An 11891-nucleotide genomic window follows, 5' to 3' on the forward strand; every position below is an offset into this window, starting at 1 on the left:
CGTATGTTAATGTAAAGACAATCTAGGCTTCTACGGTAACAAACGTGTGGCTTTAAATATGTGACCATTGACAATTGGATTGTAAAGAATAATAAGGCCGATGTAAAATGAGTGTCTGATCACCAATTATTGATTTCTTTCTAAATAGGAGTCAAATATTCAGTCTGAAAAATCTGTTTCCTCATGTGTGGACGTGATGAAGCACCAAGTTTGCACTATTTTTAACGATATAACCACTCAAATTAAATAGTTTACATGTGACCAATCATAATCGTTAATTTAAAAAAAAATCCACTCTTTGTATGCGGGATTTAAAATTATTTATATGCATGTGCATTGAACAAAGTTTTTCACAAAAGGGAATCATCTTAATTCTTAACTACAAGAGAGAGAGAGAGAGAGAGAGAGAGAGAGAGAGAGAGAGGAAGTGAGTGAGCATCATGGATTCAGAGACGAGTAGAGGTGCTTCTTTGACGGTGAAGTATTTGCAAATGGGGATATGGTGGTTCTCAGTGATGATCTTTGTTGGGTATTTAATGGTTTGGATTGTGATGCCCACCAACATCTTCTTTCCACATTGGTTTCCAGATATTCAAGCTAAGGCAGATTCAATATACTTCGGCAGACAAGGTTTGTCACTGTATAAATCAGAAATGGTAGAGCCTTAAGTTAAGCATAACTTTGAAGTTAATTACTTGCCTCTTCACTCACTCTCACCTCACACACAAAATGGTAGACACAGGCTCTCCTAGTTACTTATTAGAACAGAACATGAAATCTAAATGCATTTTTGGAGAGTAATATATATAATTCAAAAGTAAATTTCTCATATTAGTTTTACAACTAAGAGAGAGATAGGAAGAGAAAGTATACAATGAGATAAGCAATCTAATAAAAAAAAAAAGAGAAAACAAATTGTTAAAAAGTGTCTCAAGAAATTGTATGGTAAGAATAATATTCTTTTTCGTATATTGTTTCCTTAAAAATAATCTTATTTATTTTGGGGAAAATAAATCAAAACAATACATTTGTTTAGGAAAATAAAAATTATAAAATTAATTTAGTGGTTTAAGAATTGCGAGAGGAGGGGTCCTAGATTCAAATCATTCTACTAATATTCTAACAACTAATTAGCATTGGTTGTATTAATTAGTCTATTACGAATTGCTTTTCAAATTATTCTACTAATATTCTAACAACTAATTAACATTGGTTGTATTAATTAGTCTATTACGAATTGCTTTTGCAGATTGTAATAAGAATGAATCAGTTGTATTAATTTGTGTTATATATTATCTTTTTTAGTTATATTTAAAATTATATAACCACCTATATCGCTATACCGATGGTTATCCAGCACTTATTTAATTAGTCTCACAGCACAGCCATTCGAAACATTTTTTGTAAAATTGTTTCGTAGTATCATCAACTAGAGCATTTTTCATACAAAAAAGTTACTTAAAATTATAATGAATGCTGCCAAAGACATTACTTCAGTCAAAATGAATAATTTATTCAAAAAATTATTTAGGCACATTTTTTTCTTATTTTATACTAATCCTTTACAGCGGTTACTGTCACTGGTCATTGGTTCTGACGCAGGACCTATATCCCAAATATATAATGAAACTACCGGAACTACTGAACCAGCTGGATGAAAAGAAATATAAATAACAAGAGATTTATTTTTATTTATTTCGTATAATATAACTACATTACTAATTTATTTGCATCCTGTTTCCATGCACAGGGACAACCATACTCATTTACACGTTTCCAATTTTATTAATAGCCACTTTAGCTAGTCTATATTTCCACTTGGAGCAAAAACGTTCTAATCACAATACCGAAAGGTACACTATTTCATACCTTGCTTTTCATCACCCTTTTTTTTTTTTGAAATTTCAATAATATTTGTAATGCCTGACCAACCAAAAGTATGTTAATTTCTTGTTCTTAGCAAGGTGGGATTCTTAGGATTTGCATCATGGAAAAGACCATTGCTTGGAACTGGTCCTCTTGGGATAATCACTATGACAGAGCTCTCTTTCATTATCATGTTTGTTTTACTATTAATTTGGTCCTTGTGCTTCTACATACATGGCATGTTTGCAAGCGTGGCACTAGATGCAGCTAAGGAAAGATTTCATGAGTAAGAAAACAACTTATCACTCTTTAACTTGACATGAATTTTCAAATCATGAAATGTTAATGCATTTGAATGGTTCTTGTTGCACAGGTGGGAAGTCAAGCTGGAATATTCAGCCCTCGCTTTAGGCATTGTTGGGTATATTTGCTTAGCCTTATTGTTCTTTCCGGTCACGAGAGGGTCTTCAATTTTGCGGTTCATTGGCTTAACTTCAGAGGGAAGCATCAAGTATCATATCTGGCTAGGACACATTGCAATGACCCTCTTCACAGCCCATGGTCTAGGTTATATTATTTTTTGGGGAAAGACACATCAAATCTTGGAGGTAATAAATAAGAAAATAAATTATACTAACATCCTCATGAGGTTTCTTGAGATTACACTTGACTTCATACTTTTTCAACATCTATAGTAATCCCTTATAAGAGTACACCGTGTAATGCATTTCTTAGATACGAGGAGATGTCTGTAATGTTTTTTTGAATGATTGACTTAGTATAGGTAATTAGGTATAATAAAGGAAGGAGAATTGGGGAAAAAATTGACGAAATTTTAGGAGTATTAGTATAGTTTACTCTAAATAATAATAATAATAAGTGGTTGCAATCAACTTGCTCAAAGTCAGTCCTTTTGGTCATTTTTCAATCATAAATAACTAAGCCATCTTCAAGCTATGTAACCAGACATCACAATCCACAAACTTTCATGCAGATATTCAAATGGAACAAAATTGGCGTCTCAAATGTGGCTGGAGCTGTTTCTCTGCTAGCTGGATTAATCCTGTGGGCTGCTACCTTACCTTCCATAAGGCGAAAAGCTTTTGAGCTTTTCTTCTACACTCATTACCTCTACATTGTCTTTGTAATCTTCTTTGTGTTTCATGTGGGATTTTCCAACTCTTGCATAGTACTTCCAGGATTTTACCTATTCATGATCGACCGGTACCTGAGATTCCTACAATCTCAGCAGAAAGTTCGCTTAGTTTCGGCACGTGTTTTGCCTTGTGAAACTGTTGAACTGAACTTCGCCAAGAACATAGGTGATTCAAAGACTCTAAAAAGTTCTTCATGAACTGTGTATCTGGCTCCATTTTAGGTTAATTTTTTTTTCTCTCATTTTGCTATAACAGGACTGTGCTATGCTCCTACAAGTACCATTTTCATAAATGTTCCTAGTATTTCCAAGTTGCAGTGGCACCCTTTTACAATCAGCTCTTGCAGTGATACTGATTCTGATACTTTAAGCATTGTCATCAAAAGTTCAGGAACATGGTCCAATACTTTGTACCAGAAACTATCATCTTCAATTCCAATATCCCACCTTGATGTTTCAGTTGAAGGGCCCTATGGACCAGCTTCAACCTTTTACTCAAGGTACTGGAGCATACTAGGGGAACCTTTCCTCTACGTTTTAAAGAATTTCATTCTTTGGAAGATTTCAAAATCAAAACTTAGTATTCAATATAAATAAATAAATAAATCATACTAGATTAAAAAGTTCACAAGGCAAGACTTGATACAAATTTCCATGCAGGCATGAGCTGCTAGTGCTGGTGAGCGGAGGAAGTGGCATTACTCCTTTCATTTCCATAATCCGTTCACTAATTTTTAAGGCCAACACTGAAGGCAGCAAAACTCCTAGAGTTCTTCTAGTATGTGCCTTCAAAAAGTCTATTGATCTCACCACGATAGACCTCATCCTCCCAGTTTCAGCCACTTGCACCGCCTTCGATATCTCACGCTTGCAGCTTCAGATTGAAGCCTATGTAACCAGAGAGAAACAGCCAGATATGAATGACAAAAAGCTAATTCAAACATTATGGTTCAAGCCAAATGCATTGGATGAACCAGTTTCTGCAGTTTTAGGACAAAACAGTTGGCTCTATCTTAGCATTATCATCTCATCCTCCTTTATGTTATTCCTTCTACTTATTGCCATCCTAACTAGATATTACATATATCCAATTGACCATAATACTGACATGATATACCCTTATTTCTCAAGGTCCAGTCTAAGCATGTTATTCATATGCATATCTATAGCCTTTGTAGCAACATCTGCTTTCCTATGGAACAAGAAACAGAACAAGGATTTGGGGCAGATTAAAAACATTTACACATCCAATTCATCAACTTCTCCGGGTTCAGGATACTACAATGCTGACAGAGAATTAGGGAGTCTTCCCCTCCAATCCCTCGTCCAAACAGCTAAAGTACATTATGGAGAAAGACCTAACATAAAAAGTAAGATTATTTGATTATTTTGTCCCAATTTTTTCTAATTATCTAGTCACATTTTCTCTTTCCTTGCAATGGCATTTCCCGAGGTTTAGTTAAACCTATTTATATTGAATATTTCTCTGCTAAATGACATCAAACCAAAAATTAACTGATCTATCAAGTAATGCTTATTGAAAGATATGCTACTCAAATTATGAGATTGTTACTTGTTATCATAAATTTCTGGCTACATTTTATAAACAATAAATACTGCTTTGGATGTTCAAGTAAAACCTTTAACAGGAAAATTTTCTATCTTTGGCAGAAATTCTCTCTGGCTGTAATGGATCAAGCATTGGAGTTCTTGTTAGTGGCCCAAGAAAAATGAGACATGAAGTAGCATCATTATGTACTTCTTGTTCAACAGATGACCTACATTTTGAGTCCCTTAGCTTCAGCTGGTGAGCTATAAATGCTGTTGTGTTAGTTTTGTTACAAGTGGCCTCTTAATCCAGGGGAGACAGTCAGGATCTTTAGTTTCATTCAATCTTGTAATACAGTTAACAAAAGTGGCTATTCTGTTTGTAAATCTTGTGTAAAATGGATCACTTTGCTATGCATACTGTGATTAGTTAGGTGAATTTGTAATTTGATGGCGTAGGAATAGTATGAACTCAATTATCAATTATCTTATTCCCTCTGGTCATATTTTTCATAAAAAAGATGATAAAGTTTACCTTATTCCCCTAAACATACTGTGTATAACTGACAATTTATAGGACAAATGTTTTAGTGTGAATGTAAAAAAGCTTTATCCAATCTCATGACATTGGGCTAAATTTATTTTTAAATTAAATCAAGACAGTAAGGGTATTTTATTGGGTATTTTCAATATGACAACATTTAAGCGCCTGAGCAAGCCAGCCATTTTCGATATTGGATATTATACTGTTATCCCCCATATAATTTTATACCAATTAACTTTTAAAAAATCAAGAGATGAGGGTTCGAGATCCATCCATGTATATATATATATATATATATATATCCTTCCTAACAAAATATTCGTAGAATAATTATAAAATCCTATTGTCAATTGCAAAATTCCATTGAAATTGATTTATAAATATTTTCTCTTATATTATAAATTAGAATATATAATCAAGATATTAAGAGTCTCGTTTTTCTCAATTACTTAATTATCTTTTATTTTCATACATAGTATAATTTTTGAACCATCTTCTCCTTTGAATATATCTCTTTTTTATCAAAAGAAGAGGAAGTCTTTAGATCAAAAGAAAATAAACATGAAAGTGAGTTGGAAATACAGCATTTTACCTTGACCCCTAAATTCAATGTGAAACCAAATAAAATCCAAGAGGGAGTCCAACCATATAATAGCAGGTTAAATTAATATAAGCCACCGTCAGTTTCCATCCACTTCCAATGGCAACACCTAGAGAAATTACACCAAAACAAACGCTACTAAAATAACACTAATGCAGCAGACTATGAAGTTGAACAAAATAAAGTAGTTTTGAAGAAGCCAAAGCTGATTGATACCTGACATCAATTGTGCAGCACTATTTATAATCATCGTTAGACCAAGAAGGTATGCTTGATCAGCCACAGTTAATTGCATATCCTTGCTGCTTGTGAAGATAATAGCAAGATTGTCTTTACTTAAGAAAACAGTAATCATCAGCACCACCCCAAAGAGGAGAGTGAAACATTGTCACCAAGAAAGAATACTTGGCTGCTCTAGGATGTTGCATTCCTAGATTATTGGAGACTCGAACACTGAGAGGGTACACAATTCCAAAATTAATTTTAGCACAAGGAAATCAACATTAAGAGCAACCAGGGTGTATTTACGTTGAGTTTCATTGTATTCAATAACATAATCTAAATTGATATGTTCACATGGACTAAGGACTTCACCACCATTTGAAACATAATAAAATATGTTGCCATTTTCCCAAAAAAATGATAATTAGCAAGGACAAAACCTAAATCGAATTCCTTACATTCAAACCCTCATGTTGCAGAATTTTAGAAAAGCATTCACATGTTATTACCTGGTATAAGAACTTGACGGCAAGGATACAAGAAACTTAATCTACTTTTCTCTAGTGAATGTTACCTGACTGCAGTATTCAATCCAGAAAAATTCATTTGGAAACCAAAAAATACAAAAAGAAAAGGAGTAAAATGAAAGTGGCAAGAGGCCTGGAAGCAACAATAACAATTAAACAAAGACAATTAAGTGAGAATCTGATCATTATGCGAATAGAATAGGGAACCAAAAGCAGTTACATGGTTGTCAAGGTAAACCAAGGAAATGTAAGGTGCTTAAATTTTTGTTCGGGCATTGTATTTTGGAAACTATTTAGAATTTTTGCCACCATTTAGAATTTTTTTTCTTGTTATCCACAATTAGCAATTCCTAAACATGACCTATGTTTGCAAAGCCAAGAAAGATTTAAAGGTAGTTATAGGGTGTGCCAGGCCCATGCTATAGTGCAACGCTTGGGCGACACTTGAGAGGCCCAGTAGCAAGCTACTGTGTTGGACTCTCCCCATTAAAAAAGTAATTTAATATCGTGTGGACCAATGGCCCACATATCAGATATTAAACTGATAAGAACAGATACTACACTTGATCTTAGCCAAAAGGCCGAGAAAGGTATGAGTATACATGGCTTCAAAATCTTCTTTTATAATAAGATATAGAGTTATTTCTATCTCTTCTAAACGATATGGGCCATATTAGTACTTCAACGCGCACCCTTATGTGTTAAATCTTCCATTTCTCCGTACAGAAATCCATGGACACTCCAGTCTCCAAACACCCACATTACAATACTCTGCTGCCACCAGATGGGGCACCAAGTGGTTGAAAAGCTTGTGAAATTGAAGAATGAGGACATAAGAAACTAACTACACATGAACAATTCAAAATCCCTCACGGATTCAAGCTAAATCCCATATACCTGATTATACCCTAAAATAAATGTTCTATAACATTTCACCTCAGACCATTCGTATTACATTTCTTTTACCATATGTTTTTTTATGAATCATTTTTTTTTATCAAGTCTTTTACCCTATGTTGACTCTGCATATTTTGTATTTGTAGAAGATATTCTGCAAAGTAAAAAGTAAACATGAGAAGGTGAAGACAGAGATGCAAGATTAGAGAGTTCAACACCAAACATGAAAAAAGAAGGTATTTGCATGAAGTGTTGATACTATTTGCATATTTTTCTTTTTTATGATTTTCAATGCTCGTTTTGATATGTCTAAGGCACAAATGTGAAACCAAGTAGTTGGTGAAAGAAAATTTAGCAGATCTGTTTATGCTGCAATATTCAAAAATGTCTAGCACATTGCTATGAGAATTAGCTCCTAGGTAGGCAGTGGCGTAGAGCATAACTGGCGGATAAGTAACATTATATGAAGCTGCAAGGAATAAGGAAGCATTTGATATTGAACAATTGATTATACTACCATGTAATATACAAAGATATTTAGACCATGCAGTTACCATGTGTACCGTGTAATTACCGTGTAATAAGGAACCATTTGATATTAATATAATCAATTGAGCATGCCATATACAAAGATTTCTTATATACCATGTACAATTGTCGATTAATCAAAACAACGACAGCGTTAGTTGATTAGAACTCGGACACATTTTCATGTACCAATTAAACCATGAGTTAAAGCTATTATAAGAGGAACATTTATATTTTCTTTTCAAGTATTTATACAATTGTTCCATTCAGGATGCTGCCACTAAACGTATGCTTGTGCAAGTTTGTGGATGAAAATGGACAAAGATCACATGTTTGACTAACATCACTGGCAAATTAATACACATTTTGTTGGAGGTATAATTGAGCATACTTTATAATAACATCACATACAGCAAAAAATCCCACAAAATAGGTTGAGAATTCAGGCTGGGTGTTCTTTGCTCTGCATGGTAAAGAGAAACAATAATTCCACTTCTCCTAACAGATTCTGTAAAATATGTAGTTGTCAGGTTTAAAGCGTTGAATCTTCAATTCCCCAACCTAGCGAGAATTCTCTTACCATACAAATACAATACTTCACCACCTCATTATGTAATTGAAGAATGGGGACATAAGAGACTACACACGCACAATTCACAACCTATCATGGATTTAGGCTAAACCCCCATATACCTGATTCAACCATCCCCAGAATATTCACCACGTTGACAATTGGTATTGCATTTGTTTTACCCAATGTACATTCAGTAAAGTAAAAGTATACCGTGAGAAGATGAAGACAGACGCAAGAGTTTAACACTATAATTCTATGAACATGAAAAAGATAAACTGCATGACCTGTTGATACTATCACTATGTGCATATGTTGCTTTTAAAAAAAATTGTGATTTAATGTGATTTTTAATTCCGGTAGAGGTACGTTTGTGAGTTTGTGAAGCCATGTAGCTTCTGTATATGCTGCAATATTAAAAAAAAATTCTAGCACATTCCTATGAGAGTTACTTATACGTATAGCAGGGGGTTTAGAGTGAGAAATAGGGTCTAAAATGTGTTGTACCACGTAATATATAAAGCTGCAAGGAAGCATTTTGATATAGATTTATTGATTTAGTACCGATGCAACCAAGGACAACTTTATAGTGTATTTGGATTCAACTTTATGGTATAAATAAATATTAATTATTTTTTCATGATGAAACCGTAATAATTGCTTTTACTTTGGATATGCATCATCCATACTGTGACCATAATCGGATAATCGGATAATACATCCAGGTACCAGGAATTCCCCTTTTAACCAAATTCAATTTTGGATAATATGTGGAATGAATTTCCCATTATCTCGTGTATTAACAATGATTTTAGCGAAAGTACCCTATATGTTTTTCTATATGTCTTGATTGTAGGCAAATTAATATAGTTTATATATGTATTTCTATTGCTGATTTCGTCTTGAAAATTCAGGATACGATTATTTTTCCTTTCATAAAAAACAAACCACAAACTAAAATCAGGAATGAAAGCACATAAGAATAAAACCTTTTCATATTACCAATCTAAGATGAACAAACATGTCTTTACCAAAAAATATCACAATCATTGCCAACCATCTGTGGCACAAAATAAATCTAAGACGAACAAAAACATGTCTACCGAAAAAATACCACCGGATCATTGCCAACACATATTATGTGGCACAAAATATCTAATACTAGCAGACTTCCACCATATCAAGTTCTTTACATTGTTGCCGGAGAAATTATTTTTTGGACAATTTTGGTGTCTCTATCAACTTGAAATTGACAGTAGAATCATTCCACATTGTTCTGTAACTTGACAAGCCTGGAGTCTTGCAGTGTACTACTGCTGGGGAACCACCATGCAGAGCAGATAGAGAGTGCACTTCAGGCAACCACTCAGTTACCTCCTCCAACTCCAAATATGCACTCTCAGACTGAAAAGGATGGACAAAATAGTTAGAAAGCAATAGCGGGGGAGGATATATAAAGACCAGGAGAAACATGAGAAAGCAAACAAACCTTCAGTTTACTAATTGCGGACAGATCAAAGGAAATTTCCATGTGATCATCTGAATCTGATCATAAATCAATGAATAAGTAAAAACCAAGTACCAGCCAAAATGAACATTCCATTATCAAAGTCCAACAGTTAGCAAAAACAATAATGTATAAAGTAGCCCAAGTTAAAAGCCAAAAGGAGCATTACCATTCTCATAGTCCAACAGTTAGCAAAAACAATAATCACAAGTAGCCCAAGTTAAAAGCTAAAATTTACCATTCTCAAAGTCCAACAGTTAGCAAAAACAATAATAAAGTATAAAGTAGTTAAAGGCCAAAAAAATGCACCACATAGAATATATAAATGTACCATCGTCAAGTCCAACAGTCTTGAAAAACTGATGCACATCTGCAGTTTCAAACTGTGATTGGATGCATTTCTTATGATCGTGCAAGATTTGTTCTTCGGCAATTGCACTGGGGGGAAGAGACTCCTCTATTGGTTTCAGGGTCTTCTTATTTTTTATCTCAGGAACCTGTGGCTTCCCAGAGTTTGAAATGTCAGAAAGTACTTTCCTGCCACGAGTGAGTAATTTCTCAGAAGCTGGAATTCTTTTGTCACTTTCAAGATTCTTTGACTTGTGCAATTTCGGTGCCTGACTAACAGAGGCTGAGGGTTTGCCTGTGTTCAATGAACCGTCAAGGGCTTTCTTTCCATCAAATTGGTTGATGAGGTTCCCTGCATTGGATAGATCTCCAAGTGGTTTTCTTCCCCCAGCCCCAACTTTCCTCTGTCCGGTTAAATCAGCCTTCCCAGAAACAGCTCCTCCTCCTGTACCAGCATTAAGAATTATTATATCATAGGCATGGTTGAAACAATCAGAGAAGCAATTATAGATGGCACATTTTTAAAGCAAAAAAAAACAAAACAATACCATTAACGTGGACATTGAGGTTTTGGTTTTGAAACAAGCGACCAGTTCGTGTTGCCATTTGTGTTAATGTTTTCGATGTTCAAACGAACGTCCTGCATATATTGTGAAAGGGTTAAACCATAAACTTGTACACATCTAGTCTTGTCTCTCATTTTCAGAGAAAAATCAACAAATCCCAAAATCATCCCTTGGAACCAAATTCAAGATGTTAAATTTTCACTAGATCCTTCATCTCATCAAACTGGAGTAAGTAAAAAGGTAAATCTAAAACAAGCCCCAAAAATAAATACCCTAATATTCAACATCAGATATTTCCTGCGATTCTTGGTTGCAAATGCTCAATTAAATGAACCAGACAAACACCATAGTCATTCAAGATTTCAATTTTCCAGACCAAAACGAAACCCTAGATTTCAAAAACCACAAAAATGAAACAAAATCTTCTTTTACGCTACAAAGAAGCATATAAGCCCTACACGCATGCAAGCAAATACAACAAAAAAACTCATAACACGAGAAAACGAAAACTTACAAGTAACGCTTTCTTTGATTTCTGGATTAATTCGCGTTTCTCCAACAATTTGATCTCGCTTTCTTTCTTTCTTTCTTTCTTTCTCTATTTGTTGATCTCTTTGAGAAATGGTTTTGGCATAAGCCGCACCTTTATATGAACGCAATGGGTTTCAACGGTAACTATTAGTCTTTTACATTATTGTCCCTCGTGAAGAAATATAATTACATAATACCCATCCTATTTCTTACCGTTGCTTGCGTTGCAGCACTGCTTCTGGGTTCAGTTCGGAAGACCAAATTTATTTGCCTAATTATTTTCGTTATTCTACATTTTATTTTTTGGTCACTTACTAATAATTTTCTTTATTATTCTTTTTAGTCAATTAATAATTTTATTTTTTTCTTCTAAATTATCCAATAGATAATTTTATCTAACAAAAAAGTTTTTTTAAAGAAATAATAAATATCTCATTTTTTAAAATATATTTGCTCTTTTATTATTTAATGATTAATGA

The 11891-nt window shown here is 33.9% G+C and overlaps 2 protein-coding genes, 1 long non-coding RNA gene and 1 other non-coding gene across 4 annotated transcripts; 1 reads left to right on the forward strand and 3 right to left on the reverse strand.

Annotated features, from left to right (window-relative positions):
• The first annotated feature begins 270 nt into the window (after positions 1-270).
• On the forward strand, positions 271-5053 carry LOC100779692 (ferric reduction oxidase 2). The gene is made up of 8 exons (XM_003536403.5): positions 271-630; positions 1751-1853; positions 1961-2152; positions 2240-2474; positions 2861-3188; positions 3279-3522; positions 3683-4392; positions 4694-5053. Exons 1-8 carry the CDS (start codon positions 441-443, stop codon positions 4831-4833), a joined length of 2142 nt encoding a protein of 713 aa, XP_003536451.2. The 5' UTR covers positions 271-440; the 3' UTR covers positions 4834-5053.
• Positions 5054-5700: 647 nt separating this feature from the next.
• On the reverse strand, positions 5701-7135 carry LOC106795004 (uncharacterized). Its single transcript, XR_001383282.3, has 2 exons — positions 5932-7135; positions 5701-5824 (listed from the first exon to the last, which is right to left on the reverse strand). It is a non-coding gene; the product is annotated as an uncharacterized lncRNA (long non-coding RNA).
• On the reverse strand, positions 6863-7058 carry LOC112998296 (U2 spliceosomal RNA). Its single transcript, XR_003263332.1, has one exon. It is a non-coding gene; the product is annotated as a U2 spliceosomal RNA (small nuclear RNA).
• A 2304-nt stretch (positions 7136-9439) lies between the features above and the next one.
• Positions 9440-11641, reverse strand: LOC100780230 (uncharacterized). The gene is made up of 5 exons (XM_003536404.4): positions 11396-11641; positions 10864-10955; positions 10299-10760; positions 9950-10005; positions 9440-9864 (listed from the first exon to the last, which is right to left on the reverse strand). The coding sequence occupies exons 2-5, from the start codon at positions 10919-10921 to the stop codon at positions 9670-9672; spliced, it is 771 nt and encodes a 256-aa protein (XP_003536452.1). The 5' UTR covers positions 10922-10955; positions 11396-11641; the 3' UTR covers positions 9440-9669.
• Between the last annotated feature and the right edge of the window lie 250 nt (positions 11642-11891).

This window comes from Glycine max, chromosome 10 (assembly GCF_000004515.6).
Source record: "Glycine max cultivar Williams 82 chromosome 10, Glycine_max_v4.0, whole genome shotgun sequence".
NCBI classification, from domain to species: domain Eukaryota; kingdom Viridiplantae; phylum Streptophyta; class Magnoliopsida; order Fabales; family Fabaceae; genus Glycine; species Glycine max.

Excerpts from the sequence above, each read along its gene's own strand:
- LOC100779692 (XM_003536403.5), top strand. The coding sequence starts at position 441 with ATGGATTCAGAGACGAGTAGAGGTGCTTCTTTGACGGTGAAGTATTTG. Across the intron at positions 1,854-1,960 it reads TCTAATCACAATACCGAAAG|CAAGGTGGGATTCTTAGGAT; the intron begins GTACACTATTTC and ends TCTTGTTCTTAG. Across the intron at positions 4,393-4,693 it reads AGAAAGACCTAACATAAAAA|AAATTCTCTCTGGCTGTAAT; the intron begins GTAAGATTATTT and ends TATCTTTGGCAG.
- LOC100780230 (XM_003536404.4), bottom strand. The coding sequence starts at position 10,921 with ATGGCAACACGAACTGGTCGCTTGTTTCAAAACCAAAACCTCAATGTC. Across the intron at positions 10,761-10,863 it reads CCTCAATGTCCACGTTAATG|GAGGAGGAGCTGTTTCTGGG; the intron begins GTATTGTTTTGT and ends ATGCTGGTACAG. Across the intron at positions 9,865-9,949 it reads CCGCAATTAGTAAACTGAAG|TCTGAGAGTGCATATTTGGA; the intron begins GTTTGTTTGCTT and ends CATCCTTTTCAG.